The sequence below is a fragment of the Aquila chrysaetos genome, chromosome 7 (assembly GCF_900496995.4).
Source record: "Aquila chrysaetos chrysaetos chromosome 7, bAquChr1.4, whole genome shotgun sequence".
Classification (NCBI taxonomy): Eukaryota; Metazoa; Chordata; class Aves; order Accipitriformes; family Accipitridae; genus Aquila; species Aquila chrysaetos.
Window position 1 is genome coordinate 29,986,887 of NC_044010.1, and position 21,181 is coordinate 30,008,067.

The 21,181-nt window shown below is 42.4% G+C and overlaps 1 protein-coding gene across 9 annotated transcripts in view; it reads right to left on the bottom strand.

The window, feature by feature from the left end:
- Positions 1-21,181, bottom strand: part of TIAM1 (TIAM Rac1 associated GEF 1) — a 194,023-nt gene that overhangs the window by 14,085 nt on the left and 158,757 nt on the right. For 4 of the 9 annotated variants that reach the window (XM_030020109.2, XM_041124807.1, XM_030020105.1 and 1 more), the window contains 5 exons: positions 20,530-20,754; positions 10,350-10,456; positions 2,057-2,236; positions 1,548-1,616; positions 1,122-1,247 (listed from right to left, as the gene is read on the bottom strand). In XM_030020109.2, the coding sequence (XP_029875969.1) occupies positions 1,122-1,247; positions 1,548-1,616; positions 2,057-2,236; positions 10,350-10,456; positions 20,530-20,754 (707 nt within the window). Of the gene's footprint in view, positions 1-1,121; positions 1,248-1,547; positions 1,617-2,056; positions 2,237-5,680; positions 6,858-10,349; positions 10,457-20,529; positions 20,755-21,181 lie in introns of those variants that run through there. The other 5 variants (XM_030020111.1, XM_030020106.2, XM_030020110.1 and 2 more) reach the window with 5 other exon arrangements.

The following is a 21,181-nucleotide window of genomic DNA, read 5'->3' on the forward strand; positions in this document are numbered from 1 at the left end:
GTGGGTGAGACAACACACAGACAGCTTGCCTACAGTCAGCAGAGGGAAGCAAACTGCAGAACTGAAACCACGAAGCCCTGAAGTCCCATTTTGCACACTGCTTTCAGACTACGCCCATAGGATAGAACTGAAAGTGAAGTTGATGCTCTTTTTATGGAAAGAGGTGGAAGCAGCTGTACTTCTAAGACAGAGTTTTCTCTGTAAGGAGGCTTCTTCCACACTCCTCTCAAGCTCAGAGCACACAGTGGTCACAGAGGCTTCCGCCACTAAAAAAAGTGTCTCTGTGCTCTCCATTAAGGGCACATTTCCTACAAATGAAAAGCTGTGTTCTAGTTATGCGAGGGCAGTGTTCACGATTGATGCTTATTTTAAACAAGCACCTGATGGCAAAGCCAAACATGCACAAGACGACAAATTCTTTCAGTAGTTCTTCCAGGGCTGTATGTTAGCTGAAGAGCAATCCCAGTGGAATTATTATTATTATTCATCAAGACATCCTGTCCTCTACCAAGATGAGTGCTCAAAGCAAGAGTAGAATTCACCAAAGACAAAACATTGTATTAGCTACTTGCCATATATCCAGTACATGACTGCATTAGAAATAAAACAAAATTTCTGTTTCCATATCTTCCTATTTTTTTTTAAATGAAGTTCATGTATCTTTAGTTTACATTTCTACCTTTGACACACATCTGCAGATAGTTGGAAGTATTTGCCATATAGTTCTGCTATGCATCAAAAGCCCAAATACAGAATTCAACTTACAGTTCTGATCTGTAGCCCTAGTGGGCTTCTGAACTACTATATTAGACTTGTTAGAACAAAGATTTTATGTAACTTTCCATTTCTAGCTTCTCCTGACAGCCCAAGAAAAGAAATCTGGCAGAAGAGCAAGAATAGCATCTAAAAGCACATGGCGTTACAGATTTTTAGTGCTCTGTATGGCTAAATGTAGTATAAACTACAATTGTAGTGGGATGTTTTTCAAACAGCTCCAGTATTACCTAAAAATTAATCTCGAGTGTAAGTAGATGTAGGTTTTTACATGAACAGTGACAGCAGTCAGACAAATATGATGAATAGTGTTAAAGGACTACTCAGAATGTAAGCAATGAGATTACCTTAAATTGCTCAACTTTTTCAAGCTTTTCCAGGTCTGGAACCAGCCTTACTCCATCTTCGAGAGTTTTCAAGAACTCTACCTGGAATGCTACCATTTCAGTCAGATTCCCAAAGAGAACATCCAGCTAATAAGAGAAAAAAGCAAGATGCTGAAAATATCACTTTACAGCTAAATTGCATTTTCTAGAACTTCAGTAATTCTCAGTCCAATTGTATAATTAGTGTGATGTCAGGAAAAAACCCTACAGACTATACATTATTGAGCAGTACCTTCATACTCTACTCAATCCATTTTTCTAAAAGAAATGGAATTCAAAATTTCTCCATACCCCTTGCTCAGACAAGCAAGTCAAGCTGGGGGGTGGGCAGAGCAGAGGGATGGTGCATAAGCTATCTAGCAAAAAGATAAGCAAGAGTTAACATACCTCATCTGGTGTGAGGAATGTTTCCTTTTGTAGAGGCTTCAGGTATCTCTCCATTAGACAATTTAAGTCCTAAAAATTCAGAAAAAGATTCCCATGTTGGTTCATCAAACTGCCCCCGAATATTTATTGCAGTGGCAAAGATCAGCGTTTACCTAGTCTATGAATTTATCCCTTTCACACGTAAGACAAAAGAGTTGGAGTTCACAGAATTTAAGATAGTAAAAGAAAACATTTACAGTTTTACTTACAAAATCAATACCAGATCTCATTGAGCAGTGTTCCTCTGCACACCAGCTAAGTAATTTCAAAATGACAGCATAAGAATTTGGAAAGTCTACTTATTTCAGAGGTTTAAGTTACTATTCTAGAGGCAGACTGTAGAACTGAATGTAAGTTAACTAAGAGATACATGCATGAAACAAATTGAAGTATTAGAGAAGAAACCAACAAAATTTGCCAGAAGGAGGATAAATATTAGTAGACTGAAACAACACATCGAGACCCCTTACTTTGACATAGGTGCGTTCCGTCTCAAGAAGTTCACAGATAACCTTTCGCAGTTTATCTGCATCTGTGAGTTGTCTCATGGTGGCCAGCTGTGGTCCTGTAAATTCCTGAGGATGAGCACTTGAATCAGAAGGGTTCATTTCATGCAGACTGCGACAGAAAGCAGCGACCTGCTCTGTACTCTTTAAAAAGAAGGAAGAGGAAAGACCAGCAGTAATATTTTAAGTAAGAGCTATAGGAATGATGTAGCTGAGAAACCTTTACAGTTAAGCAGGTGCAGCTTGGGCACTTTTTACCAGTCACCAAAGTCCAGAAGTGCACACATCGTTTCATATATCTGTCTATCCTATCTCTCAGTGACAGGGTATAAGGGACAGGGGGGAAGAGTTGCACAATTCAAGTTAATTGAAGTGCTGTTCGATAACATTCCTCCTTTCAGATAAGCACAAACTTTAATTAAATAGGCTTGTCCAGCACTTGAAATTGAAAAAACAAACAAACAGGCCCAAGAATGGGAACCAAAAATTACTGTGCCAACAAAACACACACCCCAGCCCTCTGCCAGTTCTCTAATCTAGTTTGCAACAGTCCTGTGAATAGCTGTGTCACAGCCAAGAGACAATGCGGAGACAGAAACCATTTAAGCTGTTTTTCAGGGAAGCAGAACCATCTGGGGAACCAAAGCCTCTCAAGGCTTCAAACACAAGCTCTTTGGGAAAGTAGCTGGGTATCTGTTCTGTGTCTGGAAACATGCCTCGCAGCATGAATTTCTTCCTCATAAGTCAGGTTTTTCGGAGCCGCTACATGTAGCTGGTTTCTTTAATGTTTAATTAGCTGTCTATATATAAAGACAGTTATCCTCTCTTCACCTCCTCATGTTAGATCATTTTCCTCGCATCTTCAGTTATGCTGAAAAGTTTGGAGCTGGTATAGTCTCTAGTGTCAGCAATGACAGCCCCAGGCTTCTAGGGCTGCCAAAGCAGCGGACCTGTCTCCATCCCAGAAACCTGGAGGCGGCATGGAGGGAAAAGAACTGCTGTATGTGATCACACCTCTCTAACCTTCTGCGTATAATCCTGCCATGGTACCTTAATCCAGATTTAGTGACTTCCCAGCACTGCCTCTACAGCCCTCCAGTTCATACTAAAACAACTGACCCCAAATTAGCCTGTTCAAACAGAGAATATGCAAAGAGACAAGAGGAGGCAGGAATAAAGAAAAAAAAAAAAAGAAAGAAAAAAGCACATCGCCACCTTGCACTTTGGAGACAGGGCCCTGGCCCCTGGCAGATCACTTCACTCCCACCAGCTGGTACCAACAACCTCATCTGGAGCCTGCACTACCCCACACCTTCTTGATGACTCAGCGCTAAAAAATCTCCACACTTTTTAAGCTGCACAGTCTGCTCACACAGCAATTTTCCCCTCTCAGTGCACCTACAATGCGATGAAGCCCAAGAGGAGCATTAACCACGCTAGTGACAAGGGATTTCCTGCCATAATACAGTTGCTTTCCTCAAAGGTATCTTATGGCTGTAAATGCTCACCTGAGTATATCACTGCAAGGCATATCAGTAAAGATGCTTTTTATGCAATGGATAGTTTTCTTCAGGACACAAGTGTAAGAAACAAACTGTCTATACAAAAAATGCCTCTTGGACACAGTTTATCAGAGGAAAAATATTCATCTTCAGTATCTCAGGTTTAACTCCGATGAGGAAGAAAGGAAAAATGTTGTAAGTTCAGGGCACGATGAAGCAGTGAGTTGAACGAGTCCATTTCCAACTAACTCAGGTTCTGGTAACGGCACATGTCACGAAAAGTTAAGATTTATTAATCAAAGTAATTCCTTTTATTTCTCAGCAAGGTTCCACCTATACTCACTGTACGCTTAAGCATAAACCACACCCAAACTTTTGGGTTAAGCTTGCACTAGATTTCAACAGGTGTGATCTTGATCCCAACAGCCCCAAATCCACAAAGCGCAGTAGGTGAAAGCCTGGCTTTAGCTCAGGCAAAAATCCTGCCCAAGTTACCTGCTCTGCTGGAAAAGGACAAATAGCTGACAATTAATATATGCTAATCTGAGCCTGCAAAGGCCCAGGACATGCAGCATTTTGCTCAGAAATGTTTAGCTTTGTTAAGACTATTTTGTGAAAGAATTTTTGAGGAAGACATATCCAGTGGCATTTTAAGAGCCAAATGTACAAATTAAAAGTTATTATGTATAAAACACAGTATGGACTCAAACTCCAAAAATAAACGAAGTGTTTTAAGCAGTTCATGCTCAATACCCCCAGACAACTCACCGTCCCATGCATGCACTTGCAATTAAGTTGCAGGGAAAGATGGGTCACCCAGAAAGAGAGAGCGAAAATCCACTTACACCATGAAACACTAGCTAAACACTAGTAAGTAGTTGAAAATTGGATAACTGTCATACAGGCACGCAGTCTGCCCCAGAAGGAATAGTTACACCCATATGCCAAAAAGGAAGTGTAGAAGACTTTTAAAAGCTTTAACTCCACTTGTGCACACTTAATAATCCGCTCGCTGACTTCAGCCATGCCCAGATCCAGCCAGCACCAACCAACCTCTGCCTTGCCACTGCCGTGCCTCACATCTTTTTACGTATTTCCCAAGTATCACTCACACAATACTCTTTGGACAGATGAAGAGTCTCAAGCACAATAATGTTCATAAACCTGTTCTCTTGCTTGTTCATTGAACAAACTGTCTTGGTTCATTCCTGAACGCAATCCTGTCTATCTTATATTTACTTAAAAAAAAAAAAAAAAAATCAATTTCTAGACAGAAAGCAGATGCATATTGCACCCAGGGAGGTTCAGAACACAGCTATTTTGCTGAAAACTCTCAAACAGTATTAACAAAAGCCTCTCTGTCCCCATTTTCCTAGAGAAAGTGGATAGAGTAGGGAAGGTCTGGAACAGAAACAGATCCTTTTATCTCCCAGTACCAGCTCTGTTTACCAGCTACGACAATGATACTGCTGACCAGGATTTCTCTAGGAGAGTTACAGCATCACAATTCAGACACAATTCTGCAAGCAATCCTGTCTAGCAACCTTAAAATGAGACGGAAGGCTGGCACAACTGGGCTATAAAGCGAAGTTTGCTTTGCAAGTACATTAACCCCTCCTCTGCAGGGGGCTCAGCAGAGGAGCTAAGATCACATCCTTGCCATGCAGGAGGAGCAAGTCCTTAAACTCATCAAGCACATTGATGCTGCCCACAGTGGGGAGTTTTGGCTGCCTACCCTATAGTTTTGAAAGCAGAGTGCCATTTCCTCTTGCACTTACCATATAAAAGACATACGGGTGCCTGGGCATCAGGCAGATTGTCCCCTTGAATGGCATGCAGCACCTCTGTTTCACCACGGATGGCAAACTCTAAGCAGTATTGATCTCCCAAACAAAACTCAGGCAAATTGCATCCTTTCACGCATTGCCAGGACTGCTAATGACATTGCACAATCACAGAAAGCCTCTACAGGGTATATATGTTACAGCTCAGCCTCGAATTTATAACCTGAAAATTAAAACAGCATGAAAATTCATTTAACTGCTAATTACTTAGACTAGTCGCGTTGCACAGTAGATCTGCTCACCAAATACAGCATACGGTACAGAGAGTCGCCGGCTCTCCCAGTGTTTTCATTCTTGAGCTTACGGTTAACTCTCCAAAGAGCCGACATCGCTGGAAAGGCAGTGTTGCCAGAGCTGTCACTCATTTAGGAAAAAAATCCCAGTTCTCCACATATTCAGCTGATCCGAAAGGCGTTCCCATTCCAGACAGGTACTCTGTGCTGCTTACTTGGTATGCAACACAGAAGACGGCTGCATTTTAATAAAGAAGGGCAGTGACCATATTTCTCCAAGCAAAGCCTTTCTGCATGTGTCATTTGCTGCCGGCCTCGTTCGCTCACCACATCATCTGCAATTAAGAGCTGGCTACCAGTTGAAGCTGAGAACTCAGCGCTCCTTTTCATAGACTCGTTAAGAGGAAAACTTCAGCAGAGAGGCTGAAATGCAGCAAGCAGAGGTGAAGGCAGCCCGGGAATATAAATGTCTGTTGCCTGTGGCTGAGCACGAGCCGATTGGCTACGAACAGCACTGCTAAAGAATATTAAACATCTGAAGGGACAGCGGCACATAATTAAAAAACTTAAAAAAGCCAGCTATACTACTGGAAAACCTACCCCTCAAATCCCTGTTTTAATCCTTTCACATCTATTGCAACACGTTGAAGGTTTTGAGACTTAATTCTGGTCTTGAATAATGCTGCAGAGAGAAGACGACCTATTTTCTGTGAAAAAATACCTCTAAGTGGTATAAGCATGTACACACACAGCCCATTACAGCATGCTCCCCCAAGCACAAGTGCTGCAAGGTAATGAGCTTTCATTTCAAGAGGCAGATGTCTTTAATTAGAAACAGGGAGAAATGAGTGTCCTGCAGTATTTTAATTGATGACAGTTTTTAAAACACATCCCCAGTTAAGTTCAAAAGACCATTACAGGAAAAAATACACACAAAGACTGATCCCAAGATGCCGCACAACACCCATCTTAGTTTTTTTGTAACCTGCAACATTAAGAACTCGCACATATACTCAGTTTTCAGGGTACCTCCTTTGAACCTCAATTTATTCTACAATATTTAAAAGGCCAAAACAGTCAGGTCAGCACAGAGGCATGTAACCATTTAAGAAATTACTCTGATATGAAATGTTCCCAATATTCTGTTAAACTGGAGACTGAAAGTGGGGCATCATCTAGATTTCACAAACAGCCTGAAATTTGAATTCACATACTAGATGAAAACAAGCTTGACGAGGTGGCAGAGAGCAGGCTTTCCTTTCCCACACTCTTCTCCCTCCCAGCTCTCTCCGCATCTCGGCCCCCACACAAAATGGGGAGAGAAAGGAAAGTCATGAGCCCACTCCAGAGCAGAAGCAACCGGGAGCACAACTCAGGCCACTGCCAGATGCGTGGCTTAAAGAAAAAGAGCTGCTCCTAGAAAGCGTACCCGCTTGCTACTGTTTACATAGATTTCAACCCAAGAGATACTGTACCTAAGAGGGCTGGTCGACGCAAGGGAGACATCGTGAAATTAGATAGGGAGTGAGTTCAGAGAACAACAACTGTCCCACACCACTGCACTGCCGATGCCCCAACCCACCTTGGAAACAGGTTTTTAGTATTTTATCAGAATAGTTCTACAGACATCTCATTTTTGTTTAATATTATTACTATGATTCCTTTGACAATAGTGATGGAGAAGTAAACTCTACATTATCAGGTCTTAAGGATATACAGAAGATAAGATTTTCAGAAAAGGGAAGAATCCTCAGAGCTAATGGTGTACCCTCCAAATCCTTCACCACCAACAACAGCTTGGAGGCTTTTGCAGATTAAGAAACAAATGCACCACTACGAAGGAAATGCACACCCACATGCACACATGCTGGGCTGGGGGAAGGGAAAGAGTCAGCTGGGCAGGAGGAGGCACAGAAGGAAAGACACATTCGAGTGCCTCCTGAGTTATACATCCACCTATCACCTACATGATAAAGTTAAAGGTAAGTCAGAAGGGACCCAAGCCCAGCTTTTGGTAGGATTTCACACAGCTTACCTTCATAAAAAAGGTACCCAGCCTGTGCTATAAAAGCAGATGAAGGAAAGCTGCGGCACTGTGTTCCTCTCCTTTTCCCATGAATTATTAACTCTCCCCTGGGATCGCTTTGCTGGCTGGAGAGCTGGGAAGTTTCCTCAGAAAGGCTCGGAGCTCTCCTCTTCTGCAGCGCTCTGCCGGCATCAGCAGACCACCAGCACCACGGCACGGAGTGGCGGTGTTTGCAGGATTAAGCCCTGCCTCAGGATCATGCTATCGCAAGGCAAAAGACAACCCAAATGCTATTTTCGGATCTTCAGCTGCTAATGCTGCATCTGCACTGAAAGAAGAGGAACTCTGCATTTAGCTGGGACGCTCCAGCATAGTTAAAATGCTGCCCAGCGATGAACGGATAAGAGTGCTCCTGCCCTACTTTTGCCAAGAAGGGCAGAAAATAAAGAAAGTCTCCCCTGAACTCCACCATCCGAGGGAGACTGGAAGCCGTGGCAGTAATGGCGATACAGGGGAACATGCCCCTCCTGGTGGAACGAAGGCAGAGTTTTTCACTTCCCACGTACAAAAATAACCTGTGTAAAACAGTGCTGAGGACATCAGCTTAATCTTCTGCGCCATAATCCTCAGAGCATGGAAAGGTGTGGCAGTGCATGGACAGGGAAACACCTTTGCTTTTTTCCTCTCCGTACTAGCCAGGTGGTGACTTTCCATGGAAAAACACGCGTTGCGGACTTCTTACTCCCCACGCAGATGAGCTTTCCCAAGCACGCAGAAAAGCAAAGGGATTAGGAAAACCCTACCATTGATTGAGCTTTTTTTCCTCCCCTCTACCACGTCCCGGAATTCTTGTTAGGCATTGCAGAATTATTTGGGGGTTTCTATAGCTTCTGTTAGAGAGGAACCACAAAGAAAGCCCACTTAGTACAGAGTTCTTTTATGTGAACAGGGACAGCAGCATCCACAAGTTTGCCAAATTGAGCACACTGTATATATACTATATGTACATGTGTTCTCCTTTTTTTATGGAAGACCATTTCAAGAAGTTTGTCCCATAACAAACAGAATGCAAAGTAAAATGCCTCACTCCCCTCTATATCACACAAACAAAACAAGGCATATTTCTGAATTTTAAAAGAAAACATGTACTGATGTCAACATTTCATTTACAGAAGGACAGATGTTCCTCTTACTGGAAACCGAGGCTTGTCAGAGTTACGAGTTACTCTTCCAATATACAAATATTAAGCATTAGAGCTGCTAATGCACATTTCTCAGTTTAACTAAATCTGCTGAGCCACAGGGCTAATCATGTAATCCTTACGCCTTGCTTCAGGCAATTACAGCTCTGAAGATCCAGGAGGCAAAATGGAACCCTACAGCCTGTCACACAGTTCAGAAATAGAAAGCTAGAGAAAACACAGCGAGAACATTTATTCCCCAAGCACCTATGTGTTATGCTCAGTGCTCTTCCACAGCTTCAGTGTTTAACAGAAGAGATTTTTTTCAGAGCATCTGAAAATCCCACATATTTACAGTTAAAAATCCCAAAGTATCAACAAACTATTCCACTTACAGAAGAAGAAATTCCTTGTACTTACAAGAAGTTTCATAATAAAAACTAGAGACAAACTGTACGAGTAATCACCTTCTCTGCATGCAAGCTCTGCACATATTTCACGCAAAGGAACGTTTTCTCTTATCTGACTTCCACTCTCTGGCTATCAAAGACAAAACTACAGGCCAGCATGACATAAGAGATCAGGAAACAAGAGGCCAAGGTCTTTTCCTTCCTTTCACTACAATGACGAGTAGAATAGCACAGAGACCAACTCAGAGCTCACTATAACACATTTTAGTTACAAGAGCTGAGAAAAAACACACCTGGACATAAGCACAAACTGAGTGAGATCCGATTCTTGTTAGATCGTTAATTCTGTAGAAAAATAGCTGTAAGCTCTCACCATCACCCATGCAACAAATACCTAAAGCAATCAGTGTCTTTAAAATAATCTCACTCGATTCTGCCTCAAAAGCCACAAATCGTCACACCTAAGGCTGTGTAAAGCTCCCCAGCACCAGCACAGGTGCAAACTACCAACCACTGTGAAACCCATCCCTTAATAGATGGCAATTAGCAATCCATTTGCACAACCTCTTAGCTATAATTGGAGAGTTTTGCTTCAGTTCAAGGTAGATTGGCTACAATTAGTTTGCATTTAAAAATTAACATGTGCACTATGCTATTGATTTAAGGAAATACTGTTTAACTTACATTCCTCTTATACCTAGAAATCAAGAAAGAATAAGAAATCGTAATAATCCACCTGATCTTTTGGTTTAGCTGACCTGCTCTGGTGAAGGAGACAATAAACCAGCCCATTTGAAAACCATGTGGGAATAGTATCACAAGATAACTGAAGATGTGAACCAACCCTGGAAAAAGGGCACTAGTCTTGCGTAAGAGGTAGTGATGTGCCATAATCAAAGCTGTAATTTGTTACATTCAATATCATCTGTAAACACCTTAAAAGTAAGATTAACATTTTCCCAGGAAAGATGCTCTAATTGTATGCAGCTGTGAAGCAAGCACATCAGCTGTGACCGTACTGCGCTTTCACTCCTTGTCACGTGAAAATGAAACTTTCTCACCTTGCTCATCTTATCGGCCTCATCAGATGACTCCAAGTCTTGCACTTCTGCCTCCTCTGGAGCTGTCTCAACAGAGCTGTCCGGGTCGCCGCAAAGAGAGTGCCCTGCTGAAATTGAGATGTGTGTGAAAACACAACCATAATTTCCAAAAATTCAAAAAGCTGGGCACAACAGACATGGAGTTCCCGTGGAGAGCCAGGCCCCATCCTGCACACAAGTACATGCCAACAAGACATTATGCCAGAGGCACTCAATGAACTCAAAGGACTACCTCGGTTTACAGCAGGGGCCAGGTTTAACTACAGGTGTAAAAATAAACAGGTTATGGCCATTTAGTTGGAAACTACAGAACCCAATTCAGAGATAAGGCTAAAATGCCACATTGAAATTCTTTCATTTAATGTTAATTTCTTGGCTGCTGAGCAATTGCCTACCTTTATACTTCAGTGGTTTCAAATGGAAACTGCAGTATGTGAACAGGCAGGCCACGCCAAGAAGCAAGTCTTGGTCAGCCCTTCCTCCAAGCTAAGTCGAATGTGATGATTTTACATTGCTTGCAGTTTTGGCCTAGCACACCCACTACTGAGCTTCCAGGTTGATTTTTAAGGAAACAAACCTCAGTTTCAGCAGCTTTTAGGAGTCTATTACATTAACTGAAAACTAAATTTCATTTCCATCAGTACGTGGCAACAACTATGCACCCCTATGCCTGAGCACTCTTCTTAAGACTATGTTGTTGATACAGCTAATAACTCCTTTGTGACTTCTTGTAAGTAAATGATGAATCACCTGCAAGCGACAAAAGAAAGAAGAGAACTAATCCCAGCCTGAGAGCTCTGTGCACAATGTTTTTGGGGACCTCATTCTCTGACTCTAATAGCTGTAAGAAGCAGTATTACTACACCTTAGCCAGTCTTCACATTAAAACAGATTTCATATACATTCAACTCCTAGCTATGGCAAATTATAAAGACCAGTGATGGACTGAACTCTGCCAGGAATCTCCTGCATGCCTCAATTGACCTTCAAGGCAGCATAAAGAGATACCTTAGAGCAGCTGAGTTCAGACAATAATTCCTTTTACCTCTCCCCTCTCCTCCCCTCAATCCCATAAGGAAGAGTTTTTTCTGCGGTGCCACTTCTGGGGCTGGATGGAGAAGGGTGGTTTCTGAGTATGCCTGCCTGCCTGCATCCTGCCACACAAATAGGACAGTGAATGTCCCACCAGGGATTATACCTTATATTCCATTACCCCTAGTCTTCAGGTAATGCAGAAAAGCCTAATCAAAGTTCAACGGATGCAGCAACACAGAAAATCCCTGATTTTTAAAACCCAGGACTCAACAGACTATATTAACATATTTTTTGGTTGTATTGTTAGCATGTAGCATTTAAACATTTTAGTGGAAAACTGACACTTTTCTGGACCAGAACAGAAATTTTTTTAAACCAGTGTTGGGTTTTTTTGTTTGCTAGCCCTACGAATAGAAGCTGCCCAACAGCACACTATCATGTTGTCAGCAGCCAGTGGTCCAGCAGCCATCCCCTCCTATTCACTACTAGGTTGAAGCATAGATGTTTTACAAAGGTTAACAGTCATTTAGCACATCAGATGCAGCACTATTTCTATGTTAGTCCCATGCTGACTCTCAGGTTACTTGCTATTTTTCAATTAGACGTTTCAATTTACGTAAGTCACATATATTTGTCTATAAGGAGCATTTGGCTAGATAGCAATGCTGTGAGTAAAAAGGCCATAGTGATGATAGCACACATCTGTTATACTGATATGTTTCAGTTAAACACTGTGTGATTTGGCCAAAAAGGCTGTAATAGCGTGGATGGTCTTTTTAATTCAGATAAAATGGCAAGCTGCTTTAAAATAAAGAGATTTTGAAAAAACAAACCCTGATTACACACATCTAGTATACTTGTTTATATTTATACTGGAATGAAATATATCTCATGATACAGAAATGATAGTTTCTAAGAAATATGTTTCCTAAATGAGTAAGAAAAATTCTGCTGCCCCTTTGCTGCAACTGAAAAGCCACTGCTCTTCTTTGAAGGAGTTTCATGTTAATGCACAATGTTAGTTCACAAACACATCCTAGGTAAGGTTCTCTACATCAAGACTGAGGGCAGAGATCCAGGTCTGGGTTCCTCAGTACCCAACTTACAGCTGCTGTTCTTGCAAGCTTTCAGCCATCATTACCAAAAACAATCTGCACAACTGTACAAGATTTCCACTTTGTTGAGTCCGGAAATAATTTGGAAAAAAATGGAATTCAGAAATCCAGAAGTAAATTCAGAACATATTCTGCATACTGGGATGGAGCTAAATTGGACATCAAATGAAATTAAAAGGACATAAAAGGTAGTTCATAGCTGAGCTTCTGGAAGACTTGCCTCTCTTCTGAAAAGATAGGGTTTACCTTTTAAAAAGATGTGCCTGTAGGGGTTGTGTGGCAACACAAAATCTATTCGAAGAAGAGTTTTTTCTGTAAGAAGTTAGGTTTTCTGAGCCTTCCCCAGATTTTATCAACTTGGACCATCAGCTTTCTGGTCTCTCTATTAATATGTGAAAAGATTCTTAAAACCCTTAAGCCATCCATTAAAAAACAAGAGAAAAAATATGCTATGTGTCATAATTTGTTTGGAGCAAACTGTTTTCTTTTCACTGCAATTAATTTCCCATTATAAGCTGTGTGAAATACATCTTACAGCCGTTTCTCACCCCAAGCCAAGGCAAATAATGTTTGTTTGGGGGGTTTGGTTTTTGCTTTTAAGCTACCACTTTTTCTCTTCCTGTATATTAAAACACCACTTAATCTGTTTCCTGCAGTATAAACACTTTTACCCAGTAGACAGCAATCTTTCACTTACGCCTTAATGAGCAGTCACACAGTACGTGTGCTCAGGGTATTTCTAATGTCTTAAGCTGCCAAAGCCAATGTCAACTTTAGCAGGTTTATCTGCTGGTTGTTAAACGCAGGCAATCAGTTCAATAATGCCGCACATTCTTGCCTTTTAATACCTTCCAGTTACTGTCCCATTTCTGTCAGGTTCATTACATCATTTTATTTTTGCCCTGTAAATCTTTATTTAGCTCTGCAAGGAGCTCTGAGGACAATGTGCTCACTTCCTTCTGCAGCACCTGAACACTGCCCAACCACTACCATTTACTAGGGATGATAACATGTGGGCTCCATTTGACATTAAGGAATTAGAAAGGGAAATCCAAAAAGCAGCAGCAAAAGGGGGTCAAATCCATGTGGCCACCAGCACAGATGGAGGTCAAATGAGCTCCCAAGTTGCCTCAGCAGTGTAATATCCGTGACATTATGAATAATGCCCATTAAATAACTCCTCCTTATGGCTAGAACTAACAAAACAAAAGGAAGTCTTGTATCACTGGAGCAAAGGTGCTGGGGCTTAAAGGCCTGGAGAATCACGTAAAGCTTAAGCACCATGCCAACACTTGGCTAAAATTTTCCATGGCTGCTGCTTCCAATTTGCAGGGTTGCTGTCACTCAGGATTTTAATGAGACTTCCACGATATTTGATACCACTCTTAAAGCCCACTTCTTGGTGCCAGATTATTTGTTTTTTTAATGCAGTGGAAATAAATATTCCTAGCCAAGCTCTGTCAGCTGTGGTGCAAAGCTCAGAAGTGCACATCCTACTAACACAAAAAGCAGCATACAAATCAGAAAACCCTGCATCTCAATGCCTTATTTCCGAGTACATGGAATAGGCAATACTGAACTTAGTCCTCTCAGTGGCAGCAACGGGGAAGTGCTGGCAAGGGCAGCCATCTGCCAGCATATTACGCGCTGTGGGTCAGAAGCAACAACAGGCTCGGATGGTTGAAAGTTTTGGTTTGTAACTTTAAGGTGCCTTAGTCTCCTAAGCAGGTTGTTTTACACATCTCAGTGCCCCACACAACACCTCACTGCACAACTGAGGCAGAGCTCTGGGACTGCTGCAGCCAGCCAGCAATTAAGTGTCAGGGACCACAGAGCTCACCCCGGTGTCCTTCCCTGCCCGCCTGCCACCGCTCCCTCTCTGCAAAAGGTGCATCGTACTCCTCCGTACTTCTTTCACCACTGAAACTCAGCGATCCTGGAAGTCAAATACAGCGATTGCTTAATGACTTTCAGCGGGAAATAAGGATTGACCCCCATCCGAGCTGAAACCGTGGAAGAAATATGGACCAGGCAGAATGTGGCTACCCCAGCTGAATCCCAGCCAAGACACTCTGGTGTCTGTGCTCCTGCGAGAAGTGCTGCAAAGGTTTCAGCGGCCAAGTGCTTTCAGCAGCTCATGTTTGACTGTGGTCTTAAAAGAAAAGAGTATCACTTGGACAGTTCAACAGCAACTTTCTTAAACAGAAAGTGTCATTTCTAAATGCTGCTGGGGAACGGCCCCATTATGACAATGGAGTACCTTTCAAAAGAGAATCTGTCATAAAAGGAACAATTTTAATACAAATTGTTAGGGAACCGTCTCTCAGATTAAATTTTTATTTGAGACCAAATTTCATCTATAAATCTACAATAAAAAAGGTAAGCATGCATTTTTTTCTTTTTAGAAAATTCTGGTTAGCTTTGAAACACTGAAACATAAAAGAAGAAAACATCATTTTTACACTGGGGTATTCTGTCCCATTGGGAAAACCCACAGAGTTGATAACATCTCCAAAGACCTGTAAAACCCAGCTACAACTATCACAGGTCCAGTCAAAGAACAGTATAGGAATGAACTGTGGAGTTCTGCCTTTCCTGGAGAGTTACAGAACAAGACTCATAATTCTCTTTCCCTTTTGACATAACTCTATTGCTTCCTTTCCATTTCAACTAGGTAATAAATTGTGCAAACACAGAGAAATTTATGCTGAACATCATTCAGTTCATTCACTCTTCTTGGGAAAAAATGCAGATTCAGTGTAACCTTCCCTGTACCAACCGTACCACAGTCACTTTTCACGCTCCCCAGGTCAGCAGCCTAGTCAAAGACTTGTAATACGCTTGAGTAGCCCCTTTGGAATAAACAGGAGTCTTCGTAGCCTTAAAAATGAAGCAAGTGCTCAGGGACCTTGTAAACCAGGGACACTGAGAACGGAAAAAATAGCCTTTTCTTCTGCAAGTAGCGTGCTGCAGCCTCGGGCTGGCAGAGCCGGCAGGGGGAGCGGCAACACAGCAAGAATATTAAGACGAGAAAGGCCAAGAGCAGGTATGCTCACTGCAGCTACAATGGGAAGGGTCAGAAACCCAAAGCCGCAATGCAAAAGCTAACGTGTTAATAGCCATGCTGCTTATTTCAACTGCAGCTCAGGCAGTCTTTAGAAAAGTGAGGAATGAGACCTCTGAATGCAATTCTGACCGAAGCAACATCCTTGAGCTTTGGCTTTTAAGCTCTAAGAAAATAGAGCTTGTGAACAACAGTTCTGCATGTCTTTGATTAATTATATGCAAGACCCTTAGACTGCTGCTGCAGTAAATGCCCCTGGAATTGTTATATCAAGTACTGAATGGTAACAATATTTTTTAACATGCTACAAAAGGTATAAAATTAGTTGTCTGCCTCAGGAAAATAACCCTGAAGAAATTAAGGTTACTGTTAGTCTCAGCTTCTTCTGAAATCCAAATTACTTAGCCTAAGGGGACCTGTGACAGGACAAAGATGGAATGAAAAATAGTGGCCATTCTTCCAGTGCAATGAAAGTTTGTTTCAGTTTTATACCATAGTCTTTAGAGTGTGTGTTAACTTCAGCCTCTGGTTCTCCTGTTTTCTGAATAACAAAATAATAGACCCCTAAAAAATAGCTAGCTGCTTCATATCTAGAAGATTAATATACCCATTCAAAACAGAGTATACTTTCTTTTTTATCATTTATACCTTCTGCACGGTGATTTATATAGCTCACAGTTATCCCTGCAGAGTTATCCCTCATGCTAGAGGTCTCCAAAATACAGGAGCATGCAAAGTGCAAACCTCAGAAACTCTACCCCAGAGTGAAAAAAGTGTGGGGAGACCACAAACAAATATGGATACTACTTCCATTCCCAAATCCCCTTCTAATAAAAAATACCTTCTTTATGATTTGGGGGAGATGCAATTCTGTGTTTCCAGCTTTCAGCCTCTCATTCCCTGGATTGAGTGGAGCAGAATGAGGAGAAAAAACACTGCTCATGGGGAGGGGAGACAGCTCTCACCGATCCTTTTAGGCAATAAGGAAAACATGCTGTGGGGCTCCAGACAGAATGAGAGCTAGTCCTCCTCAACCAGATTTATGCAGACTGCATTAGTAGGAGAGAAGACTGAAAGCCAGGAAAAACAACAATAAATGAAAGGAACAAAACTTGTGGCTCTGCAAGGCTGATGCAGCGCTAATTCCTAGGGGAAAGTATGTATCATACCCAAGATGAGATTCTTCACATCAATTAGAGATATAAAATCCAAGGTCATTTCAAGAATAACCTTTTAAGTAAACACAATGAAGTAACTGCTGCCACAGAGCTGATTTGCAGCTCTAGCTCCAACCTCAGTATATACAAGGTACTTCTAGATAATAAAACAGCTGTAAGAGATGTCGTATTTAAACAGGAGCTCTGGCAGTCACTTCAGGGAGGTCAAATCCCAGAAACACAGCCCCACTTTGCTCCTCGAAGACCTCCCACTGAGTAATAAAGCATTAGGAAAGCTTCCTTAAAAAAAAAGTAACACAGCAGCTTTCTGTTGAAAACACACCATATGATTTGCCTCACACAAAATATCTACCCTTTGCTGCCTTCATAGCCAATGAAGAATTGCTAGTGAAGAAGATAATGATAGGACATCAGCATGATCAGTCAACCAAACCCTGAATTTCTAGAGGAGGGATGTGCATACAGGTGATTTATACCTGCTGGCATTCTGGCCCAGCAGTGTTTCACCCCCCCCTGCTGAAAGGGGGGGGGCTACACTACTTCAGGACTGAAGAAAAAATCTGCATGCTATAAATAAAGCATGCAACAGAAATCACTGAGCTGATTTGTCTAGCCAGCCAAACTGCCAGTAATCAACAAGGACACAAATAAATGGGTCAGTGGTATTTCATACTTGACTGCTCTCTACAAGAAGCTGTGGAGCCAAGACCAAAAAATCTAAGATACAGCCACAATGTCCCAAATAAAAGCATGTACTCCTTTTTAAAATTTCACATGGATCCCAATTTAAGTAATGAATCCCTGAAAAAGCACAGGGCGAGAAGAAGAAAGGCTTAAGTAAAACATTGTGTTCTAGAAACACCTAAATAGAGAGAAATTGATGGGCAAGATCAAAACACGTGCCTCCCAATCGCTCACTTGGGTGCAGATCCTTGATTTTACTCCCACCTCAGGCTAAGTCATTCCAAATTAGAGCATCAGCATTGCTTAGCTTTAAACACCATCTTAACGTCGTTCCTCAGGGGCATATTTCATATGGCAACTAGAGGCGCTTTCACAAGCTGCCAGACACCTGCATATCTGCTGATGAGCTATTGTGTTGCTTCTGTTGGTTAAAGAAGTATTCTTCCCCCCTTTCAGGAGGAATGAGGGCAATTCCCACCTCAACGTTTGCTGCGTTTTGAAGGAAAGCAAATGTCAAGAGAGCTCTAGCTTCTGTGCCGCCTGTCACCTGAAAGAGAGAATGAAGCTGCTGACTACAGCACACCAAAAGTGAAAGGCAGCTGTACCAAGAGAAATCTGAAGGGAAAAGGAGGCCCCGAAGCTGAGGCCAAGTCCTAGGGAGCTATTTAAGAAGGAGGTACTCTGGCCCACCAGACAGTTCAAATGCTCACTGCAGAACATGGAAAAACAAGCAGCCGTTCCACACCACTGCAATCACCACAAAAACCCAGCCTGGGAGAAGCTTACAAAGGAGGACATGACTCCAGTTGAGAGCAGCACAAAGGAAGTCGTGTCTACAAAGCAGCAGAGGCAGGAGGTCTGATTTTGCCATGACATGTCCATCAGCCACATCCTATGTCTTCATTTCACATGGGGCACACAGGGTTATTATTACTGGACAATGTTAAAAGGCAAACGCTAGGCTCTTCAGACACATTTGGCAAATCATGCACCATCTCACCCTCAGCAAGGAAAAGGACCCCTCGAAATGCCTCAAAATAATGATGCAGAGAACTGACAGTAGCAGAGAAACTGCTTGTTGAGCCGAGCTGTTGAGACCCTGTGTTACAAAATGTGACTGCTCTGCCCTAGAAATCACTACATTGTGTAAATACAAAAGTCCCAGTTCCGAATTCTTCGCACCCAGGGCAGACACTCACTTCAGCGAAAAGTGAAAAGGGTACGAGGACTCAGCACTCGGCGTTTCGGTGAAAAAGCACAGGCAAGGACAAAAGGAAGGGGCCCTGTGAAGAGCTGCTGTTAAGTAGGAGATGGGGGCATCTTGTGGCCAGCTATAAAAATGTTCAAGATGAGCTCAATTTTTCAGCACAAAAGCCTAACTGGGAAAAGTTCAATGCAAATTAAAAGGGGAAAATGTACTTCTGAAAATGTTTAATTTTAACTGCCTTTGGGGGTTTATCCCACATCTTACATGAGGTTGCTTTTATTTTTTTTTATTATACCCCACAGAGGTATTTGCAATAAGCTGTTTTAAAGCTTTCTTGTTCACGCTATTCCACTTGCTATGAATATCACACTCCCCAAAGTCAGACTAGGGGTCCAGCTTCCCCTTTCCCCACTACATGTTCCCATCACCTGAACAATGGCATTTTTGCTAGATCACTTTCAGTAAATATTTTAAGCAAAACCAGAGCAGCATCCAGAAACATTGAAAGGCAGGCTGTACCTCCCTGACCCTTTGCAGGCAGACATGAGTCAGCTTGGTCCTGAGCCCAAGCAAACTATCTTTCACTGTGGCTCATCTGCTCCAGCTCAGCGTTATGCTAATGCACTCAACACTGCTCCTGGGTTAGCTCCAGTTTGCACCCAGACTCATCCCAGAAACCCCTACACCGAGTGATTGCAGCAGACAGACATGTCCTGAGAGAAGGCTGACTTGAACATCAGCGAAGTGCATTAACAGCCCCGCTCCTACTCCAGCCTTTTATTCCAAATGCCCAAAACAAAACCATTTCATAGCTGTCAAAACAATTATTTTTACTTGTCTGAAACCTTCATTTTGGGGAGAAAACAAAGTATTCTGACATATTCAGACACCATTTACTTTTGACTGAAAATCAAAATCAAAATTTACCTCAGCTCAGAATAGTTTTGATTATCTAGAAACTACTTCTTTTTGGCCATTCTATTATTTTTTCCTGTATTTTAAATTATTCCAAGAAACTAAAGCAAGCAGGTACGTCCAGTATCCTCTTCTGTTTCCAAGTATAGGGGGGCAAGTAAGACTTGACTAAGCAGACAAGTTAAGAGCAGACATGGTGCAGGAGCTTTCCTGCTATCCCAGTGCAATTTCCAACACTGTTGTCTTACAGAGGTAATGGCTAGCAACCGCCAAGGAGACAGTCCTGCTCTTCTGCAGCTATTTCTCTTATCCCAGCATGGGTGGTTGTCCTCAGCTGGTTCAGGAAGCTGAACTAGTGGCAAACAATTCACATTTGCTAGGGATTCTCTGAACAGGGCAGCGTGGTGGGCAGGAATGCCCCTTCCACCACAGTGTGCTGTGGGACCAGTTACATACGTTTAGCTGTAATGTCAATCCCTACCTTAGGGTGTTTTGAACTGTCCTTGTGAGTTATTTATGTGTCTCATCAAACACACAGGGCTCCTGTGCTCCTGGCTAATCCCAGAGAGGATGATGCTTATCCCCTCTTCCTTCCCTGCCATACATATATCCTGTGGGCAAATCCAGAGGTAAAGGCACCTCCTGAGCAGCCCAGAAGGGAGCAATTAGTTCTGCGACTTGCTGCAGGCACAGCTAGATGATGTGACATGCATTTGGCAATGACACACGTTTCACAGCCTAACCGTGTACACAGTCATCTTTCATTGCTAACGCAGATTATACCTTACAGCTTCCAGAGCTCCCACATATTATCTGCCCAGCACATTCAGACTGTAATTCCTCACTTCCACCATGGAAGTTACATGCAGGGATCAATGGGATTACACCAGCACATTGTAGGCATGAATCTTCCTCCTGGTAATTTCTGCACTGAACCCAATACCTTGGCTGCTCCCAGCAAATGCCAGTGTGCTGTCACTCAAGTCAGATGGGTTTTCCAAGCGACGTGGTGGTGACTGCATTAGTTTCTGCCCTTCCTCTATCTCAGGATAGGTGCGCACAGTAAGACACAGCGAAGGTTGAACAAGGGCATCTTTCAGCAAGGCTGAGTCCAGATCCTCAGCAGCTTTCTTGTTAATCTCCACAATTTCATCGCCAGCTTTCAGGCCTGCAACACAGAAAGGAACGGGTAAGACTTGCACAGTAACTTTTCTGTTACTCACAGACATCAAGGACCTCAGATGGGTCTTTATGAAGTGCCAGGCAGTTTTATGTCTAGACATAAAGTAAACATGTATGACTGCAAATTATATTGAAATTTGATGGACTTTTGCGAGATCTGTTATCAGGCTGGTACTCTAGTACCATCCTTAGAGTGCGGTGCCCAGGAAGTCCCTCACAACGTACCAGCAACGAGATACCCGCTTTTTCTTCACATCACTGTGCAAGGGAACAGCTGCTGTACAGCAAGCCACCCGACACAACATATTGGTTGTAAATAAATATATACTGAAGGACAGAGTCAGACTTCTGAGGCATGGCACACAGGACGGGGAAAGGATGGAGTAGCTGGGCTGCCTTGATTCTTGCTTTTA